The sequence below is a fragment of the Manis javanica genome, chromosome 2 (assembly GCF_040802235.1).
Source record: "Manis javanica isolate MJ-LG chromosome 2, MJ_LKY, whole genome shotgun sequence".
NCBI lineage: Eukaryota > Metazoa > Chordata > Mammalia > Pholidota > Manidae > Manis > Manis javanica.
This window is the reverse complement of record NC_133157.1, coordinates 215,671,666-215,694,236: the sequence shown is the minus strand read 5'-3', so window position 1 is coordinate 215,694,236 and position 22,571 is coordinate 215,671,666. Positions and strand designations below refer to the sequence as shown.

General features: G+C 40.2%; 1 protein-coding gene across 10 annotated transcripts in view; it reads left to right on the top strand.

Moving 5' to 3' along the window:
- Positions 1 to 22,571, top strand: part of ASAP1 (ArfGAP with SH3 domain, ankyrin repeat and PH domain 1) — a 336,296-nt gene that overhangs the window by 239,200 nt on the left and 74,525 nt on the right. For 7 of the 10 annotated variants that reach the window (XM_073230147.1, XM_037020667.2, XM_073230144.1 and 4 more), the window contains 5 exons: positions 1,342 to 1,471; positions 2,753 to 2,838; positions 11,421 to 11,496; positions 12,633 to 12,755; positions 18,428 to 18,528. In XM_073230147.1, coding sequence (XP_073086248.1) covers positions 1,342 to 1,471; positions 2,753 to 2,838; positions 11,421 to 11,496; positions 12,633 to 12,755; positions 18,428 to 18,528 — 516 coding nt within the window. The remainder of the gene's footprint in view (positions 1 to 1,341; positions 1,472 to 2,752; positions 2,839 to 11,420; positions 11,497 to 12,632; positions 12,756 to 18,427; positions 18,529 to 22,571) is intronic. The other 3 variants (XM_073230149.1, XM_037020669.2, XM_073230143.1) reach the window with 1 other exon arrangement.

The window sequence follows — 22,571 nt, the reverse complement described above, 5'->3', positions numbered from 1 at the left end:
AGTTACCTTTTCTTGTTTCATGGATGCAGTATTTTAGCTCTCAGAATTTGATTATATTTCACAAATTTTTTCTGCTGTCTTTCTGCCTTTGGTTCCTACCCCCACCCCATTTGTTTTTTGTTATCTCCATTTCATTTTGGAGCTTTTTCACAATTATCATTGGTTGCCCATTCATAGGTCAGAGCAAGGCACCCAAGAGTTGATTAAAAGCTCATGTACATTAGCAGGCTTGTCAAGAAAGTGAACCACCTTTTTTGGGTTGTAAGTTTTAGGATGTCAAGACAGCTTTCTTACCAGGAGTATTCTAAATGTCAGTTTCTTGAGACCTGTCTCTGGGACCATTCAGTTCCCTTGGCCCCATCTCGTGATTGTTTATGATGATATTCTGGGAGCCACCCAGGCCAGGGATGCAGGGAACCCTGTCGTTCAGGGTGCAGACTTTCTCTTACTCTTTCTTTTTTTAGACCTGCTCTTCCAAATATTTGTTGAATTCTCTCATCCTTTTTTGTCTCCCATTCTTGTCTTTGGGAGATCATACTTTTTTTATGACTTCCCTATCATTTTAGTGGCATTGCTGAAGGAAGAAATGAATACGTATGGTCACATCATCACATTAACCCAGAAGTATTGCTACTACTGAGTTGTGCCTGTTTCTCATGTTTCTTCTCAAGCATCAGTAGCTTGCTGCTTCTCTTCCCACCTACTCCAGTAGAGAGACAGCTGAGGTTTATTGTCTTTCTGGCAAGACCCTTGCCATCACCTGTTGACTGCCAGTGTGGCATGATAAGGGAGGTACTTAGATATGGCATTAGGATATTAGAGTGAATCCCAACCAGGTTTGTGGTATATTTTCCACTGAGTTGATGGGTTGATTTTCCAGTGTGTTTGTACATAGCTAAGTATATTGGCTTTCTATGGGGTTTGATTTCCTACCAACACAATTTAAAAGATGACTTGAAGGCTAAATCAGTTAGTCTTTGCATTCACACCTAGAAATTACAAGCTGTTTCTGCAATTAGAAGTCAGTTTTCATGTTACCTGGATTTTCTAAAAGAAATGCTGTTACCATTGGTATTAGTACCAGAGTATCATCGTCATAGCTGAGCATTGGCCTCAGGGACTGTCGGTTTAGTGTGGGCTCTCCTCATTTCTTGGCCCCCTCCCCATAATGTTTTCATAGTATTCTAAATTATAGATTGGGATTTCTCCCAATCCTTATTTTGTGTAGTCTAATAACCAGATAGTTGAATGATTAAAATGCATTAATGTAGTGGCTCACATTAAAGGAAAGTGGTTTTTGTTTTTCTTTTTGTTTAATGATGACATCTGCTTTAATTACAGTACAAAAATTGAAAAGGAGAAAAGAGAGCATGCGAAGCAGCATGGGATGATCCGCACGGAGATAACAGGAGCCGAGATTGCAGAAGAAATGGAGAAGGAAAGGCGCCTCTTTCAGCTCCAAATGTGTGAAGTAAGAACAGACTTCTGAACTCTGCCTAGAAATGTATTACCTGTCATCTTCCCTGCTAGTCATAGCAGTTTCTGTGCTTAAGTGCAGGTTGTGTGAGTATTAGCAGAGGAGACTGTTCCTTAAAGATTCTAATCTCCGTTTTTCTCCAAGCCTTTTGGGATCCACCATTTCACTGTTGTCTCATATTTTGAGCCTTGGTCCTGTGGGGCTATTTAAGCCAAAAAGGGGATTCTTTGGTGAGAACTTTAAGTTGCTTGTGAGTGAGTGTGGAAAATAATTTCGGTGAGGGGGTAACACTGGAGAATATTACGTTTTTCTGGTACAGGTTTAGAGCATGTTTTATTTTCTAACCATGTGTCCAGTTGAATGAAAGCTTATATGAAATAGTCATTAAGAAAGTCTGAGTTCATGAAAAAAATGTGACGAAAAGCATGCTGCCTTAAACGTGGAGCAGTGGTTCTCCAGCTGGGTTCCCGTGGAACACACTTCTCCACCCAGAGACCAACCCGCTCCCATACTGCTGCTGTGTAAGGAGGTCCTTTTACAATTTTCAAAAAATATTTAAAAAGATAGGGTTCTCTCAGTTTTAGGTTTTTCTTCCCTAAGTATTCTTTCTCCCCCAACCTGACCCCCCAAACCTTTAGCTCTTTCTTGAACTAGTCTACTTACGAATACTTCCATACATTGAAACAAGTGAATAGCAAATAAACAATATCAACCGAAAACCTTGGCAAGTAATTAAAATCAGAACTAGTATTGCTTAGTTAACTACAAAAATTATTTTAATTTCTATTTTGTACTTAAATTTTTATTTATTTTATTTATTTTATATTTTAATTTTTTTTCATTTTTGAACAGCAAAAATTCTTTCTGGTTCACCTCCTTGGTTTTAAAGTTTAATACCTTATGGCATATTCCTCATGAGAATGCTATTTTACTTGCTTTCTGTAAAGAACAATTCGTCTTTTAGGTTTTGACTACATGAACTAAGTTTGAGACCCACTGCACCAGAAGGAAATAACCAGTTATTCCAGAATGTTTTGCTGTGTTTGATTTCTGCTTGTCTAGTAAACTAATCTTACGTGGTTATAAAATGCTAACCCTCTAACCAGCTTGTTTTGTACACTGTGACTGCCAAATCGGTATTCCCAAAATTAAGCTGACACTGTTCGAAGGCAGCCAAGGCTGCAGGTTCATAATTCTCGGTATTCTGCCACCCATACCCGTGACTGAAGAACCCTTTTGTAATTATCAACATACAATTCTGTTCTATTTCCACAGTATCTCATTAAAGTTAATGAAATCAAGACCAAAAAGGGTGTGGATTTGCTGCAGAATCTTATAAAGTATTACCATGCCCAGTGCAAGTAAGTATCGAAGTCATAATTATTAGCTTAAGTAAGGCTTCAATCCACAGGTTTTCTAGATTCTTTTTTTCTTGTCTTCATTCGCTCTCTGTGTATAGTGATATAATAACCTTCCACAGCCAGATGATAAGAAATAGTACTGGCTTCCATCTTCAGTGTTTTTAATAAATCAGTAACTCAAATTAGTACAACTGTTGGGCTACTTGAGAATGCTGTCTTATAAATGCTAATTTTGGTCTTGACAGTCTGTGAAGCTTTTGCTATGGGTACATGCATCCCTGTCACTGAAGAGACCTTCCTGGTGACCCCCTCCCCTGCCTCCTTTACTTGTCATTTTACCTATGATTGGGTCATTTTTTTTTCACCATCTAAATTAAGTGAAATTTAAGTTCTTTGTGCATTAAGAATGCTTTGTATTTATACCTGGATTCCTCTATAATTGGTGATATATTTTGAGAGGTATCCATTGTTCCGCATTGGCACCATTACTGTTTATTTACATTACAGAGCTTTTAAAATTTTCATTTGAGATTCTGTGGCACAGCCTTTGCTTACTGACTTCTCGTTTACATACTGGGTGAGCTTTCATGGATTTTGTAGTAGAGTATTTGTGTGAAGATGTGCCCACTGCCAACATTTTTAATGTTATGTCTAGGAAGATCTTTGTATTCAACTGAAACATTTAAGGAGGTCAGCATTAATATTATGGGAAACACTCAAGGCTTGAGTCAGACAGATGAGTTCAAATCCTGGCTCTGCAACTGGGTAACCATGTGATCTTTATCAAGTGTTTCTCTAAACCTCAATGTCCTCATCTGTCAGGTAGCGTTAAGATTCATAGACCCACCTCGGGTTTTGCAAAGATGTGAGAATTAAGTGCGATAATGCATACAAAGGTGCCTAGCCCAGTGCCTGCTATGTTGTAAGTGTTTGCTGCTGTGATGATTCTAAGTGGCATTAAAAATGACTCACGCAGATATTTTATTGTATAGGTTTGTTTTCTTTAAAGGAAGAGTTATTTTAATGATCAAATTAATATTTCACAAATTTGATTTGTTAACACTTTCGTCTTTTCAAAGTAAATTCTACCTTGTTTGAATATGTTCCAAATACAGAAATAATACACTAAAGTGGAAACAGTTTCACATTTTAACATAAAGTTTGCGTAGGGAACGCTCATGCTAAAGACCTGCACTAACCTTTGGCTCTATAATGTAGTGGGGAGCATGTGAAACTAAAAAGTGTTGTGGTGGTACCTGATTTTAGTTTAAGATGGAAATTTTCATCTTTGATCAATGTCAGTTTTTCTGGAAACATACCATTGCTTTGGAAGTTTTTACAGAAATAAGTGAATGTCTCAGTCTACTCAGTTACACTTCAGCAGCAAATCTGATTTTACCTGGTTTTAGAAATCTCTTCTGATGTTAAATTCTTTAAGTCTATAGAGGAAGGTTTAATCTCCACAAACATGAGATTTCCAAAATGAAAGACGTTTGTTAAACTATTCATAGGTGAAAAGAGGAGCAACTTGAACCTGTATGGCTAATGCATCGTCCCTTTACTCTGTGGTTCTTGGCTTTTCCCTTCCCACAAATATGTATTAATCTCCTAACAAAGGCCAGCTGCTTTTGAGTTCTGGAGTCCAGGGACGAAACAAGACATCTGCTCTCGGGAGTTAATTGTCTGGTACAGGAAGTAAGTGGGATCCATCAGTCATCATAATGGACTGAGGAAGTGACTGATAACATGGACATGAAGAGGAGAGACCTGTAGCCAGGGAGACGAGGGAGAGCTCCTTGAAGGATGTGGTGGAAAGCAGGATGAGGCTGGGAGGCTGACTGACGTTTGGAATCTGGTAGAAGAGTCTCCCCCATGGCAGAGAAGGATCAGCAGAAGGAAACCCTCACAGTAAAAACCTCCTTGCACAGAGAGAGATTAGAAGATATCAAGTGGTAGAACTGGGTTATAATGGGATTCAATCCGTAGCTGCCCTGTGGTTGACCCTCAAGAATTCTGTCACAGCAGGAAGCCAAGGCAGTTTCTTTTAAGAAGGCCTCTTATCTTTCTTACTACAGTCAATCCTTCAAAACCCTTAATGTAACGGGCCTGTAAAGCATCCTCTACATAGATTAAAGAAAGAGAGAGATTTCATGTGCTGTGTACTTATTCCAGTTGCCAAATGGTTTTCAATACAAACTCAGGTGGTGCTCAAGAGGGAATTTGCTCCAGTAAGATCCGTCTACTCATTGTTCCTCAGTGGGGAAGCAGCTACTACAGTGGAAACATGAAGGAAGCAGAACAGAAGAGCTTTTGGCTTTTTTTGTTACCCTTGACAATTCAACCACACCAATTGTTCCTCACTTCGAAACATGAGCATTGTCAGTAACACTGCTTTCAAAACAAACACGGCATCCTACTGCTCTCCCTCTCCTTTTAGCACCCAACAAATATGATCTGCAGAACCAAGAGCACTTGTAAACGTAGTGAGCATTTATCAAAAGCAATCAAGAAATTGTAGCTCAGAAAGAAAGGGGAACTTGCCCAGAGTCACATCTGTTCATTCAATAGATGCTCAATAAATGTGTCAGAACAAAGAAAGCACAAGAAACCAAAAGATAAAATAGGTAAGTGGATTAAACGACAACCCACAGAATGGGCGAAAATACTTGCAAATCATTTATCTGATAAGGGTCTAATATCCAGAATATATAAAGAACTTTACCACTCAACAACAAAAAGATAACCCACTTTAAAAATGGGCAAAAAAATTCAATAGCCATTTCTCCAAAAAAGTATACAGGCACATAAAAAATTGCTCAACATCATCAGTCATTAGGAAAACACAAATCAAAATCACAATGTGATACTACTTCACATCCACTAGGATGGCTATAACTTTTTAAAAAAAGCAACATTCAAAACAATGTAAGTTTTGGTGAGTTTGTGGAGAAATTAGAATCCTCAATACCTAGCTGGTGGGAATGTAAATTGGTGCAACTACCTTAGAAAATAGTTCAGCAGTTCCTCAAAAAGTTAAATATAGGATTATATGACCTAGCAATTCACTTTCAGTCCTCTGCCCAAGAGGACTGAAAACAGGCATTTAAATAAAAAAGCATTCATGAGTATTTACAGCAGCATTATTCACAATAGCCAAATATGGAAACACCCAAATATCTATCAACTGATGGTATAGCAATACATGGAGTATTAATCAGCCATGAAAAGGAATGAAGTATTGCTACAAGCTACCATGTGGACGAACATTTAAAATGTTAATTCTAAGTGAAACAAGCCAGATGCAAAGGACCACATATTGTATGATTCTATTCAAAAGAAATGTCCAGAAAAGGCAAGTCCACTGAGACAGAAAGCAGTTTATCATTTGCTGGGTGGGTAGGGGCAGGGAGTAGTAAGGGATCACTGCCAGGAGGTACAGAGTTTCTTTCTGGGGTGATGGGAATGTTCTGGAATTAGTCGTGATAGGGTATAACATTGTGAATATACTAAAAACCACTGAATTGTAACTTTAAGATAGTGAATTTTATGTTACATGAATTTTATCCCGATTTTCTAAAATGCAAAACAGCAACAAAACCAAAGCAAAGATCCATGTCCTCATGGAACTTAATTAGAAGGTGATGGAAGCAGGTCTTGACCCCAGGTCTTTCTAGCTCCAGGGTGCCAGCTCTTAGTACTTCAGAAATCTTACTTTGGTAAGCCTGGCATTGGCCTGGACGTCTTAATTTTCAAGTATCTCCTTATGTGAGTCCTACATACCACTCTTATAAACTCTGAACCATCAGGATGTGTTTGCAGTTAACTAGTACTTACCCTAATTAACCCCTGTACATTCAAGTTTCTTAAATACCACAAGATACACATTGTGTGTATCAGGGAGATAATGGCATCCTGTTAACATAGATAGCTGGAAATCAGTACCTGACTTAGTCAAAGCCCGAAGCTTGGAAATCAGGCTTTCAGAAGGAGGTTGATGGTTGATTTGTTAAGAGGCCTTTTTTTTAAAATTTGTTTTATAGTATGATACACTCTGTGGTACTCCAGATATCCTACTTCTTTTGAAAATAAGCTCTCTGAGCCTTTAGCTTTTGACAAGTAGCACCTCTTTCTAAGCCAAGCAAAATATGTGATAAGGAGGGTCAGGGAGATAACTCTTGTCTCCTAAATTAAAAATGGAGAGAACATAGTGTTTTCCTTTCTCCAGCATTGGGAGATAGAATGACTTAAAAAAAAATGAAGTATGTAGCTTCTCATGATGAAGAAGATTCCGGTTCGTTCTAAGGAGGATGAGCCTTGCCTGATGGATGGGTGGCCGTGTTAGACTCTCACAAGCTTGCACTTGACAGCTGTGGGTGTGTTACAGCCTGGCAGTGCAAATGTGAGGGCTCTTCTGCCTATCACTTGGCAGCTTAATGTTTTTCTAGTGCCCTATGTCAGTAAAATATAGTCATATTTCTTTCAAACGGTTTATTTGAAAAGTGAAGCCAATCCTGTGTCCCTAAGGTCAGAGAAATAATGAAGCCCGTTTTGCTAGCCTGTGGCCATCATGTATTGAACTGCTTCTTTGTGCCTGGCTGGCATTTTGAGAACATTGTCTCAGTGCTCACAAGAACTCTTCAAGGTACATGAGATTCTCTCCATCCCTTGCGTAAGGACACCGAGGCCCAGGGATCCAGAGATCCAGAGATTATGCTGCTATTCAGAGGGAGAGCCAGGATTTGGACCCAGATCAGCCTGACTTTAATTACCTGTGCTGCAGAGATAGGAAAATGTATACTTAAATCCCACCTGTGAACTTAATGACTAGATGACCTTAGTCAAGCCACTTGAGCTCTGAGCCTGTTTCCTTGTCTGTCTTACAGGTTAATGATAATAATTGCCTATTTTGTTGGATTGTAATGAGACTCGTAAAAAGGGATATTCCATGAGTTGTGCATAACAGTGAGTGACTGGCACACAGTAAATCCTTATTTGCATGCTAACTGCCTATAGAATAATAATTATTATTATTTTTATTATTATTACTGTTAATCTGTCTTCCAAAGATCTCATTCTATTTCAGTAATACACAGAGAATGTAGCTAAAGGACAAGTGAGATGTGGTAGAGGTAATTTCCCCCTCCGTTGGGAAGGCTTACATGCTCAAGTTGAGTGATAGCCTATCAGAACTGATACTTGAGCCTCACTTACCAAGTACTAGATTGCTTTTATCTGTAGTAGCTCATCTGACACCCCTTGAAGCTAGAAAACATCCACATTTGGAGATAATCATGCTCATATTCCACAGGGTCAATTACTTGCCAAGGTTATACATATAGTGAGGTTTAGAGCCAAAATAGATGCTTTTGACTCCTAGACCTGTGCATTTCCGCTGAACCTGAGCCAGCCCAGCGTAGACAGAGGGAGGAAAGAAACAGAGAACAGAGGAGCCCCCTGCCCTCAGTAAGCTGTTATGGCAGGTGATACATGGTTGGGGCCCGGAGCCCTTCCCCTCCGTAGCTGAGACTGAACTCCTCGGAGGGGGAATCAAGCCCACACTGGGGAGGAGTCACCAGCGAGGCAGTGCGGTCGGTAGCAGGGTGGCCTTTGCTTTTTGCGGTGTCACCCGTGACTGTCAGGACTGTTTTGCTCTCTGTGCATGCCCCCCATCTGTTTCTCCCCCGAAACTAGTGGTCCTTAGATAACTTTTTGAGAGGGGCTCAGTTCAGCCTTGCCTTTCCAAGTTAAATGTTGATCCTTTTCTCTGTAAATTAAAATGATTTCTCATTATGTTGATTTTTCTTAGTCTGTGTTTTTAATGTTCTGAAGAATTTAACTGCAGGAAAGTAGATTTGTTTGGGTCTTTAGCCTTTTAACTGGAAGGAGTTTGTCCCCCGTCCAGTATGCTTTCACCAGTGATAAATGGCTCTTCATCTTTATTAATGCCATCTCAAACTAAAACAGTACTCTTTCTCCTTAAAATTTGTTTTAAAACATCCCTTGCCTGCTATTCAAATCTCACTTCACCTATTTTCTTCTCTAGAGCAGCACTGTCCAGTATCTATCCAGTAGAACTTCTGCAGTGATGAAAATGTTGATGTTTTTACTGTCTAACATGTACCCTTCAGCCACATGTGGCTACAGAGCACTTGGAATATGGCTTGTGGGACTTGAGGAACTTTAATTTACTTGGTTTTAATTAAATAAGCTGCCTGTGACTAGTGGCTACCCCATTGGAAAATACAAATCTAAAGCATTCTCATTTAAACTCACCTTTAAAAAAATAAATAAATTAGCAATCGTGGTGATTAATTTATTTTTATGTTGGAAGTGAAAATGAAACACCTTTACAAAAATATTACCATAGAAATCTGTACTCCTCTGGGAAGGAAGTAACTCCTTATATGATAAACCTGTGCAGCTCCAGGGAAGAAAACCAACATTAACTGAGCACATCCTAACTGCCCAGCACCCTGCTGAGTGATTTCATACGTGTTATTTGTATTATTTGCCCCATTTAATCCAGGTGACATGGGCAGAAGTTAAGTGACTTGGTAAGGTTCCATAGCTAGTAAACCCTAGAGCCTGGTCCTCTGACCCTAAAGCCCTTGCTTTTGCTGTTGTAAAAAGTCCTGACGTGTTCTGCCTTCATAGGCAGAATTGGTTTTGCTATGATGGACTCAGCAGCCATGCTTCTGCCTCCTTGGCAGACACTGCTTCCTGGATTAATGTTTATGGGTGGCCTGCTCTGTGCATAAGACGGCCTCCTGCTCTAGGGCTACAAGGGCTAGCACATAGGCCTGGGCCCAAGCAAGTGCTGGAAGTTTCCATCGCTTGGCCGGCGGGCCTGGGGAGGGCTGCTTCGGGAGGCAGTAATGGAGCTGAGCTGTGATAGAGTTTGGCTGGCAAGGGCGGTGGGGAGGGGTATTGCAGGTTGGAGAAACAGTGACTGAAAATTGGCCAGAGCCCAATTTTTTAAGGGAAAATGGTAGGAGATAAAGCCAGAAAGACATTTAGAGGCCAGAACATAAATGTTAGTCAATTGTAGAAGTTCAACTTTCATCCCTGGAGGCAGCGATGAGAACCCAAATGTTAGAAGATGTGAGTTTAAATGCAGTTTCCAGTTAAATGGTTAGCCAGAAAGCTGCCTTTTCTCCCATTCCTGTTGCTGAAAGACATTCAAAAGATAGTCTTCCTCTTCGTCACTTTGGTAAGGATTTTCTGATAAAAGGCATCAACTTTTAAAAATTTTGGAACTTGTAGGATTTCAGTCATCATTCTGAAGGCCAGTTCTGATAAGGGTGTATTGTTTCCGTTGAATGTACTTATTAAGCTAAATATATACACATACTTAAAATATTATATATTTATTTTATGTATAAAATAAATAAAAACTGTGTGTGTGTGTGTGTGTGTGTGTGTGTGTGTGTGTATCCCAAGATGTGCTCTAAAAAGTTTTGATAGCTTCATTCTGAGCCATTCACTGAGCATCTGCTTTGTGCTAAGATAGGGAGATGAGAGACAGGCCTTACACTTGAGGGCCTCATCCTTTTGTAGGGAGACAAAAACACAGGTAAAGCGCATTGAGGAATGATCTGCTGTGCAGCCATGGTTAGAGAAGTTTCCAGTAGGGAAGAGAAAGTTCTAGACACTGAGAGACAAATGGGGCTCATAAGGGGAAGTATTCAGACAGGCGATCTCTTTTTTGGTAGTTAAGTGCAGGGGTGTCAGAGTCAGAACCTGGATCCAAATCCCAGTTCTGCCTCTTAATGGTTGTGTGAGCAACTGGAACAAGTTAGGTACCCACTCTGTGCCTCAGTTTATCCTTTAAAATGGAGATGAGATTGAAGTGCTTATTAACTCACTAGGCTTGTGAGGAGGAAGTGAAGTAACTCGTGTAAAGTGTGAACGTGCAGGCTTGTGTCAGTGCTTATCGTCATTCAGGGTGAAATGATGTACCCTACATACACATGGTAGGATAAAGCTCTCCAGTTCAGTCAGCACCATCAGTTTGACCCCCTGTGGTTCATGCGGTCCTTTGGGAAACCAAAAACACTGACTGCTGTGGCCTTGATTTCTAGTTGAGTCACATCTCTTCCTCGAGTGTCCAGTTTGACTTCTTGATATTTCACTGGTTAATGTGTGGGTCTCTCTCTCTTTTGAATTCCAATACATACACCAGGAGTTGTCCTGTGTATAAGGTGGCCTGCTGCTCTAGGGCTACTAGGGCTAGCACATAGGCCTAGGCCCAAAAACACTGGGAAACCAAATGTTTGGAATATGGCCTGTGGGACTTGAGGAACTTTAATTTATTTGGTTTTAATGGGTGTACACATTACAAAATCACTGGGTTCGGACAACAGTTGTAATTTGCAATGTCTGTGTTATAACCTGCCAGCACATGTCAAATGGTGCCCATAAGCTGTTTATTGATACATCTCATAAAATACTAAAGTTAATATTATAAGTGTTCTGTGTAGATACGTAGAGAGTAAACATATGTATGGGTATTTTCAGATTTTTCAGATAATTATGTTTTCTTTTTTCTACTGCGGGTAAATTTCTGATCTTTTCCATTGTAGTTTCTTTCAAGATGGTTTGAAAACAGCTGATAAATTGAAGCAGTACATTGAAAAACTGGCTGCTGATTTGTATAATGTAAGTTTTTAATAAAATATATGCATTTTAAAGATACATATCAGTAAATTTGAAATCTGTATTAAAAGAATATTAAAGAAAAAACAGTTAAGTGATACGTCAGTGTAAACCTAGGCCAGATAAACTTACAGTTTAACTCAGAGAAGTCATCAGTGATCAGGTATTGCAGAGTATGTTTTTGGGGCATGGGAGGAAGAGGGAAGGGAATGTACAACCATTACTTCTAGATGGCTCTGCATTTGGGGTTCATTAGTATCACCTATGAGTATCCTTGGTCAGCAGTTGCAGAAAGAATGTTCAATCCTAGAAGGATAAAATTAAGTGACTGTCTTTGAGGAGGCAGGTTAATGATTCGGGGTGGGGGGCTGGGGTGGGGTGCATGCTTGTTTCATATCTCTTTTTTCCCTAATATCTAGATTTTGGTTTTATACTAATATTTTTGAGAAAAATGTTAAGTGCATATGTAGAAATGTCCAACTTGTTCCCTATAAGCCACTTGGCAGTGAATAATATTAAAAGTACATGTTTTGTGAATGCAGCTACATATGTTCAAATAAGGTTTTAAGAGTTACAGAAAGAACCTTACATTTTTATACAACTTTACAATTTATAGCTGTGTGTATTTTCTAATTTTCTTATAATAGTTAACATGGTTAAGGCTGCAGTATGTTCCAAGTGATTGAAAAAAGCAGCGCCAGTCCCTCACTGTCATGAAGTACCTTATAAACTTTCATAGATGCATGAGCCCATTGGATTCCAGTACTTCTTAAGATTCTCTTCTAGCCCATTTAATCACACTGTGGTATTCCCACTACCACCCTTTGAAAAACCAGAAGCAAATAATCAGTATTATCTTTTAACTTTGTTAAAAATGGTGCTTCAGAGTTAATTGTTTAGCCTAAATGCATTATTTAATAAGAAAGCATGTTGTACTATTTACTAATTCAGAACTCACTGGTACTTTCAGAAGGAGTCAGTTGTGCCTCTCAAACAAAAAATGAGATCATCTAAAGGACTTTAATAAGGAAATCAACTATATAATTGAACTGTTTGATGAGTGGTATATTTGGATGAATTAAACTCTGCTCATAAATGTATAAAAGGTAAATGATAGAAGCAATTTTTTTCTCTCTTAGATTAAACAGACCCAGGATGAAGAAAAGAAACAGCTAACTGCACTCCGAGACTTAATAAAATCCTCTCTTCAACTTGATCAGAAAGAAGTAGGTGGTCTCCACACTTCCCACAGGGCTTATAGTGTGAGTGGGGCTTTTCATGATTGCCTTTGTGTCTCCTGATCCGCAAACAGGCACTTCAACAGCTTCCTCCAAGGTGGCTGTAGGGACAAATGAGCTATAAGACACAAGTGTGTACTGTAGAACTGTTTTATTTCCCTTTCCTTATAAAAGAGAATGTCCTTAGGCCCTGACCTGCAATTCCATGGCTCCAGATTTTCCATCCTGGCCTTGAAGATGTGTACTTCAGGAGAGCATCTTCTTGGACTGTTGAAGGCCAGGCAGTGAAGTGCACACCCCATGTGCCCAGGTAGCCAAAGGGGGCCTGTCTCATTTTGGCAGGGAAATAGAGAAATAACCTGATACAGACTTGTGTAGAGGTTTTGTCCCAAAGTTTCCCTTTCCTTAAAAGGAAAGTCAAGGTGAGATAGTCCTTGTGTACTGAAATGTTCACTCCATTGCATGGTAGGTATTAGATGAGTGCAGTGCAGATCCCTCATTACAAATCTCATTTGTCCATTTGTTGTTGAAACAGTTAATTAATACCCACTCTGTGCCAGCAGCTGTTCTGGCTTTAAGCTCCTTCCATCAAGAAGTTCATTCTCAAGTAGTGTCAGCCATATAAACAAGCAATCATACCTAAAGTGGTATCAATGTAAGAGATACTGGGAGGTGTTGTGCCAACAAAGAGAGGAAACAGAAAAGGATCAGAGATGAAGAACTGCCTGCACTGTCAACAGGCTGCAAACAGTTTGGAAAAAGTTGGGTAAAGTAGTGAGAGATGAGGTTTCTGAGGCGAAAGCTCAGGCCTGACGATGGAGGGCCTTGGATATGCTGCAGGGCATGGGATTCAGGCTGAGGGCACATTAGACAGTGAGCACCACTTGTTATACAGGAGAAGATGAACATTAACCCATTTGTATTATGAAATTATAATGCATTAAATTTAACTGTAGTGTCCAAATGCAGTATTTAATAATCACATAAAATAGAGCATACTGTGTATTATCAGTTTGTCTTGATACTGTGTTATAGTGGCAAATTGAATATTCGTAAATTCCTAAAATTTCTGAAAGGGGTTCATGAATCTGAACCAAAAACAAGGCCAACCCCCTCAAACATGGAGGCCCTGAACCAGCAACACTAACCCTTGTAAGTTCTCTTCACTGAGTGAACGTAGCCCTCTGTTCTTCTGCTTCCCCAAATCCAGTTTTTATGTGCCCTTTAACACTGGGCAACTGCTAAGCTGTGGAAGCGGGCCTCAGTGGCCAGGAAGATATGTGTGCTGTGCACACTTCGTCCAGAGGCTGAGCCAGCATCTACACCTGTGCTTTGAGGCCTCCTTATACAAAATCGTAGGAGAAGTGGTCTCCTTCAACGATTCCTCAGAGTAAGAGTAATAGAAAGACCTAAATGAAGGGGGTAAGAGGTAGGCTTCTGTCTGGAGAGAAACCTGCAAGGTTTTGAACTTTCTGATGTGCACTTAACCACTTCCTACCTTTGTTTTGTCACGCAGGATTGCCTCCTTCCTGTCTATGGACGCTCTCTTGAGAAAAATAAAAGGACAATTACAGTCCCTTTTTGTTTTGTATAGCGACTGATACATTCTGCTCATGCTAGCTAAAGAACCAAGTGTGTGTTAGCTGATGGAGTATGTACATGAGGAAATGCACATTATTTGATTAATTTTAACTCCATCCCAAATTAACAAATGATGAGTTTTCATTAGTACCGTGTCCAGAGTATTTTACAGGTAAAATTGATCTTTCACAGCATGCCTGCCCCATCTCATGCTGTTCATTATCCCTCATGCAAAATATGTTTCAAAGGTAATGCTTTTTAATGGATTAAATATGAAAGGAGGCTATCTCCAGAGAGTTCTCGGCATAGCACTACCTTTTGAGAAGAGTGTAAAGTAACGTAAAAAACAACCCGGTGAATTAAAAGCACCGAACAAATCATTTGACCTCAGTCCACCAGGTTCTAACTTGACTCCATTAAAGGAAGTGCCAAGAATTTGAGCTGTCAATGGGATTCCCCAGATTTTCTGTAGACTCTTTTTTTCTTGTCAAACTAAAATACTTGGACTTTTAGCAGATGCTCTATAAACTTAATTATCTTAACCTTTTATAATAGCCTAACCTCCAGTAAGAGAACTATTTGCTACATAACTATTTTTTAGGACTGAAAATATTTTATTTTTAATGGTGATAACCATACATCATTGAAAAATTCCAACTTTTTGTTTGAGTCTCTCTCACTAGCCCATCAGAGTGTGGTTTGCAAGTTGTTTGACACATTCTCTGTTTCACTACTTTCTCTCTTCAGCAGTATCCGGCACATTGCCTGGTACCCTAAATCTACCATAGCAGACAGATATTTAATTAGATGAAGTAGAAGGAAGCCTTTGTTTACCCCCACTCACACCTTGCATGAGAGATTTGAAGCTTCTGTAATAAGGTTTAGCTTTAGATTGAATGCCAGAAATATTTATGACCCCATTAAATCAATGAGTAATTTCTTGCAGCTTAAAAGGATTTGAGATTTTACTCCTTACTAATGCATTTTATATGTTAATAAGGTTTTCTAATAAGAATGTAAGGTAATTTGTACTGCTAATAGAGAATGGGAAATTGAACTAAAAAATGCTATAGTTTCATTCTGTAGTTTACATTTCTTGGCTTACATGAAATTCCCCAAGGTTTTATTTTAAGTTCATTGTTCAAGTTTTTTTTTATATTTTTTGCCTGAACCAGTTTCTGCTTTGCATTTCTCTCTTCTGAATACATAATTTTTAGTATGCTGTCAAAGGATTTGGAACCTATTTCATTCTTTCAGTTGTGCTTTATTTTGTTAATTATTATTACTATTTATAATTCTCCAAGGTTTACTTCCTCAGAAAAGATTAAAATCCTCTTTTCATTTACCTGGAGTGCCCTGCTAAGTAAGCTAAATGGCCATCATTTCTCAAAGTACAAAAATATTTGTGTGACTTTCTTAAGCCATAAAACGCATTAGTAGTTAATTTAAGATTGTTGATACTAGACTTCAGAAACATTGCTTCTTTCATGCTTGGTTTAATGGAATAGGCTTCTAAGGTCAAAGCCTAGGGTTCAGCTACTGTTTTCACCTTTTAAGCGTATTTGTCTGATGTATACAGCAAAGCCCATTCGATCTGTCTGTTATTCAGAATTTGAAGTTTATTTAAGCTAGTAATAAATATCTGTAAGGAATATCTTAATGGTTAGTATATACAATATAATAGTTTTCCTAAGTTATCAGTATCTAAATTCTTGTTTAAAAAAAGATGAATACTTTTTGTTTTTAAACAGTTTTTTGTTTTAAAGATTAACAAATGGGTTAAGGTTAGACATGCATAGTTTTAAAGTGTTAAGACAGACTGAGGAATTACTCGGGAAGTTTAATTCAGTTCAGTGTATTCTAAGAAAGAAAGTTAAACTCTCTTAAGAACTGATATTCAAGGAGATTTCAGATTTTTGCTTTTGTTTTGGGGGGGTATAGATATGGCAAAGATCCTTGAGTCCAGATTCGTAGTAAATATGTGATTCATTGAGTTAGAGCAGGCAGATCTGTGGATTTTGCTTATCTCTGCCTCTTGTGCCATGCCTCAGTTCTCCACCACCCAACCTAATTTTCTGTCCTAATTGTTCCTTATTGGTATTATGGACACATTGCTGACTCTTTCAAAAAAACCATGTGTATCACTGCTCTTGTTATTGGGAACAGTCACTAGAGGCATTGATAGAGGAAGGCTGCTCTCTTTGCCAGTCTGATGCATAGCACAGTCCAGAAAGTATGGCTGTACCTATCAGGGAAGACACAGTGAGCCAAGTTGCCATGAGTTCAAGGCTGGGACCCTGATGGAAAATGAACATGTAGGAGAATTTAGAGAGATGCCTAGATCCTAGTTCCTGCCCACCCCTCCCAGGTGATTAAAACTGTCCAATTAGATGTTTCAGCTGGAGGGAATCTGACCAGTTAAAGACAAAGAAATGACTTCAATTAGGAAAATGACTAGTTTATCTCCTCTTTGGTATGAGTCAGCTTGCCTGGTAAAGTGGGCATTTATTTAGCTTCAGTTACCTACACGAGGGAGCAGGATAGTGTGAGGTCTAACGTGCAAGCCCCTTTCTCAGAGATGGGGGTTGTGTCCCACCCAGGGTCCTCAGTACCTTCACAGTACCTTGCTTTTAGCAGGTGTGCAGGATGTGCTGGACATGTAGAGTAGCCTTACCAAGGTGTGTTGCCCTAGAGATTTTCCTCCAGCTGTTATTAACATTAACTTGCATTCACTGAGCACATACTGTTTGGTCCAAAAGGATCCCGAATGCCAGAGATGCCATCGCGACTTTAAAGGTATGCTATTCACAGGCCATCGGTAAATAACCAGTGGCTAATCGGCCTTTCTGCTGCTTCACCGTCACATTTCAGGTGTTTATGAATTGCATATTATTATTGCATTCTCTTCACTTTGGGGGAAAATAAGAGTCATCCCACAATTTGTGTCTCCAGATTTTCTAAGTAACTCACTTTGGGGTTCACTGAGGTATTGATTCCCTGTACACTCATGTTGAGGTTTGTCAACCCTTTATCTTGGTGAAATGTGTATTTCATGTTGCTTCATTCAGCTTTTTCTGTTCTCACTCAAATGTCTGAAATAAAACTTGATAAATATATTTTATTGTCCCATCAACCAGAGTTTATCATTATTCTTAAGGTAGGTGTGTGTTTTGGTATTAATTACCTTTACAGTGATGTTTTTTCTGTTATAAAAAGTGCTTAAATTATGAGCAAAGTCTACCGATAAAATTAACTATATTATCAAATGTTCTGCCTTTTTTTTTCTCTGTTGCTTTTGCCCTTCCTGATCGAAGTCTAGGAGAGTAAGTCAATACTTTTTGTGAGAATGTATTGTCCTGCTTGTGTCTAAAGCCCCATGTTCTCATTTTGTGGTTCAACATGGCTAGTTTGTTTCTTATCTCACAGTGTCAGGGCTGTGTCTCGTCATGCTTTAGAAATGATGAGGGAAAGTCTTGGGGGAGTGATAACTCAAGCTTGTTTACATTTGCATTGTTCTCTTGGCCCTTGTCCCCCTTTTGCCATTTCCTACTCTTCTCACTGCCAAAGAATCATCTTTTTTCATTAAAAGCATGCTTACAGGCATAGTGTACAGATCCCCAGTTAGTTACAAAACAAGAATATTATAACAGTTCTTAATACCTCACTCAGGAGATGCACTTTTCTTGTGGTTTTTTAGCAGAATATGTGAAGGAAGAAAAGGTATACCCAAGGTGAGAACACCTTGGGGTTGCATGAACTTTGTTTTGTGAGCCACTTCAGTTTCTCCAGCCCATCCTGTACCTGCATCTGCCACCACTGTAGACTGGTGTAGTCACAGAACAATGTGCTGCTGCGTATGTTTGAAGCAGAGCTGGGTTCTGGACTAAAAGTAGGAGACCTAGGCCCCAGGTCCCCTGCCTCAGACTTGCCTGTGATTCTGGAGACTGCTTACCTCCCTGGTTTCCTCCTTTAGAATAAAAGCAAGGACCTCACAGCTCTTAAAATTCATAATTCCCTCAGTCCCAGACTAGTGGGCAGAAGTTCAGTGGAAGCATAGAGTCAAGGATTCAAGAATCCACTCCAGCATTTGTTGAAATGTGCCTTCTCTTTTCTAGGATTCCCAGAGCCGGCAAGGAGGATACAGCATGCATCAGCTCCAGGGCAATAAGGAATATGGCAGTGAGAAGAAGGGGTACCTGCTGAAGAAAAGTGATGGGTATGTCCGAGCCCACCCCCAGTGTCCCTCTGTACGCTTGGCATACTTCCTGGGGTTTTGGTGAACTGGGAACTTTTTCCCCATCCTCAGATAAGAAAACATACTTTAAAAGTTTTCTAATGAGCTAGCTTCAGACCTGTCACACACTGGTTTTGCTCAAGTAAGTCTCAAATTAAACCTTTTGTCTTTAGAAGAAGCAGTAATTGTTCTGTGTTCCCTAAATGGTACCTATGACTTGTGACATACAACTTTAAGAAAGCAGGTACTGGGAAGATCCCAAAGCAAGCAAATGGCCTGCCGGCTTCCCCTCCCTGCTTTTCTTCACTGCAGTTTTCTCTGCCTGCGACACTCACCTGGCCAACTGGGATGCACACCTGGCCACCCAAACCCTATCCTTGAGTGTAGGCCTTGACTCCTCTTTCCTTTTGCACCACAGCTAATCTGACAACAAGTCTTTCCATTTCCATTTCTAACAAATAATACACTGCTTGCTACATCTTCTGCCCTACTCTAGGATGAGCCTCTGTTATCGCTTCTGGACTACTGTAGCAGCCACCTACCTGGGCTCTCTGGGTCCCTCACTCTTCTCTTCATCTCAACACAGCAGTCAAAGCAGCTTTTAAAAAACATGAATCACATCAGGCCATTCCCATGCTAGAAGCGCCCCACAGTTCCCACTGCGTAGGATCTCCCCCAACTTTGTCTCCGGCCTCGTCTTTTGCCATTTTCTCCCCATCCTGGTCACCCTGGCCCAGTTCCTGTTGCCTTGAACAAATGAGTCTACTTCGTAGTCAATATATAGTAGAATCTTAATGATTGACTTTGTTAATTGTCATTTTTTTCAAAGAAAGCTTCCTGTTTACTGATTGCTTGTGGATATGTGCCCCTTGACTTTAAGACATACACATTTTTTGTTCCAGTCTGTTAAAATTGCAACCCTTCTGTAAACTTCTGGGATCACTCAGTTTTGCTCATCATTCTCCTCAGGCATTCAGCAGTATCTCTTGGGAGTCCTACTCTGTGTCAGGCACTGTTATAGACAGTGGGACTATAGCACTAAACAAACCCTTACAGAGCTTACATTCTAAGGGGGAGATAAACGATAAGGAAGGAAGTGGGTAGGAAGTCAGGTGGTACCATGCGCTGCGGAGAAAGAGCAAGGCAAGGAATTGCAGGTGTGTACGGTGGTTCGCACGGTCACACGGGTGGTCAGGGAAGACTTGAGTGAGGTCATGCTTGAGCAAAGACTTGAAGAAAGTGAGGAGATCGGGGGAAGAGAGAATGGCCAGGAGCATGCTTCCCACTGTGATGCCTCCCAGGAGTTTGGCATACCTAGAGGAGAGTGAGTGAGCCGGGGTCACAGGAGACAAGATCAGAGCGGGCAGGGTGCCAACCATGGGGGCTTTGGAAGCCATTGAGTGAGATGGGAGTCATTGGAGGGTTTTAGGCAGAGGAATGCTGTGATCTAACATCTTCTGACAGGTACTCTCTGGCTCCTGTGCTGAAAAATGACTGTATAGGGTGTAAGAGCAAAAGCAGAGAGACCAATTAGGAGGTGGCTGCTGAAACCCTGATGGAGATGGTGGGGGTGGAGGGAACAGCACCATGAACACATTCAGCAGGAGTCACAGTCTGGATGATTGTGGAGGAACTGGCAGGATTCGTGCACGTGGGGCACAGAGAGGAGAGCATCCCCAGGAAATAGCTCAGCACCTGGTTCTTCATATCAGTGAATATTTGTTAACTTTAATTAAGTCCTATAAAAAGTAAAAGAAGAAAACAAATGCCAGTCACCAAACTCACAGCTTTAAACTGGCCTCTTCTTAACTGATACATTGGCCAAGTTGTAGCCCACACTGCATCGTGTCCAGTGTACATACATGACTAATTCCTAGTTCATCATGCTGAATGCATCAGGCTCACCTTTTCCTCCTGACCATCTGTGGTTCAAGCATCTCTTTGAAATACAGCGACCTGTTATTTTCCCATGGGAAAGGAAAGTGAATGTTGTCTGCGGTAGGCAACAGTGTCCTGCTATATAAATATTGAACAGAAGTATAGAACAGTCATATTTTTAATGTTACTCACCTAAAGTCACAAGGATTTTCTTGGCATTAGAATTGCCCATTTCTAAGTGAGGTAGTTAATATTTACCCATCCAGAAAGGTCAGCAGAGTCTTCTCATTGAAACTGTTTAGATCAAACTCTAAAATTTTGTGAGCATCTGCTGTGTGCCTGCCAGACCCTGCCAAGTAGTGCTCATTCATCTCACCTTTTACAGATAAAGCAGCTCATCCAGAGAGATTAATACTTTGACTAAGATCATACAGACAATAAGAATAAGAGCAAATTTTAACCTGGGTCTTCTGACTCAATGCCAGGCTACCTCCCTTTCGTATTTCACAAGGTAATGGTGCTGGGACTAAAACCCCAGTAGTCGAGCATCAGAGTTGGTGCTCATTTAGTTATACTAGGCCACTTCCTAATGGGAAGTTCCTTTTCTGGAATTCCAGGGTGGGCATGGCGTAGCTGGTGATCCTGTGGGACACACTGGGCAGATGGCAGAAGTCCCTGGTGTGTCCAGGAGCTGTGCCGGTGAGCATTGCAAAGCTCTCGGTATGGAGGGCGGGGAGCACCGGAGTTGCTCTTCCAAGAAGTCTTAGCAGTGGAAGTTCTCAAGGTGTTCAAGACTGGGCTGTTCTCCTGCTGAGCAAGGGAGTGACATGTTGCTCGTCTTCCTCTGGTCATCCGGAGGCCCGACATGCACAATTTCTGCTAACCAGGAAGACTAATGCTTTCATGTTACTTTGGCTTTTAAGCAGTGCTAGAGTGTACAGGTTTTTGTTTTGTGTTGTGTTTCCTTAATACACATGTTTGAAAGAAACTAATGAATAAAGGCTTAATTAAATAAAATGAGTACACTGAATCAGGACAATTTCCTCAATGTTGAAGAGTTTCTTAGGTTCTTTGGTTGACATTTTTAAATGTGTTGGTAGGAACTTTGACACTATTTGTATTCAAAGTTGGTTTTAAGTTCGTATTGTGGCAGGTTTCTTACAGGATTAATTTTAAGAAGGAAAAGGAAACACAGGATGGTATTATTTTAAACGCCTGGGAGAAGCTAAAGTGGTCTCCTCTAATATTTGTTTCCATGACACCAGAGGTGCCTCCTGGCCTGGAGATTTGCCATTCCCCGTACATTTCTATTCACCTGTTGGAAATGGTCTCAACTAGTACATTTGCACCTGCCCACACAGGTGCGGCTCTGCCACGCAGTCTGCTGTGTACTTGGAGCTTCACCCCAAAACTCTGCCAAGTTCTAATTGGTTCTGTTTGGTTTTTTCCATCCTTCAGTGTCCTCAAAGCAAAATTCTCAAAGTGTGCATCACTCATGGCTGCTTGTGAATGGCTGGCCAGTTTACTTTCCCAAAGGACTCTTGAATGGTTCTCTTACTGGGGCTCAGAGGCAATATTTTGTCTCTGAAAGACTCCTGACAGAGAGGTGTAGAGGTTTTCAAACTGCTGGTGATCAGTCCCTGAGCCCAGGATCCTAGGTTGCTTTCTCTGAATCCAGAGGCAGCCCTCCTACCCCAGCTGGCCCCAGCCCCTTTCATTCTTCCTTGCCTGGCAGATGTCTTGAGTTACTTAATTTTTTAAAAATCTCATTGTAATTGCAGAAGTAATAGATAAATAGAGCCTTCTTGTAAAAGATTTACAGATACAGTTAAAAACTTAAATACAGGTCTGGGGCTCCTTCCCAGAGAGCAGTGTGCTGTGTCGTTTTGCCACTCTTTCCAGATCCTTCCCTGTTTATTCATACATACATTTATATCCCCCTAGAAAATATAGAGTGCCATTATATACATCTGAAATTTGAGGGTGTTTTTTAAATATTACTAGGTAATACCTGAATTACCTAAAAACAGCTTTTTTTCCATCAACATTATGCTTTAGAAATCTATGTAAATCAGCATGGACATGACTTACTCCTTTAAACTCCTACCTAATACTCTGTAGTTCATTCTCCTATTAGATTTCTGTTG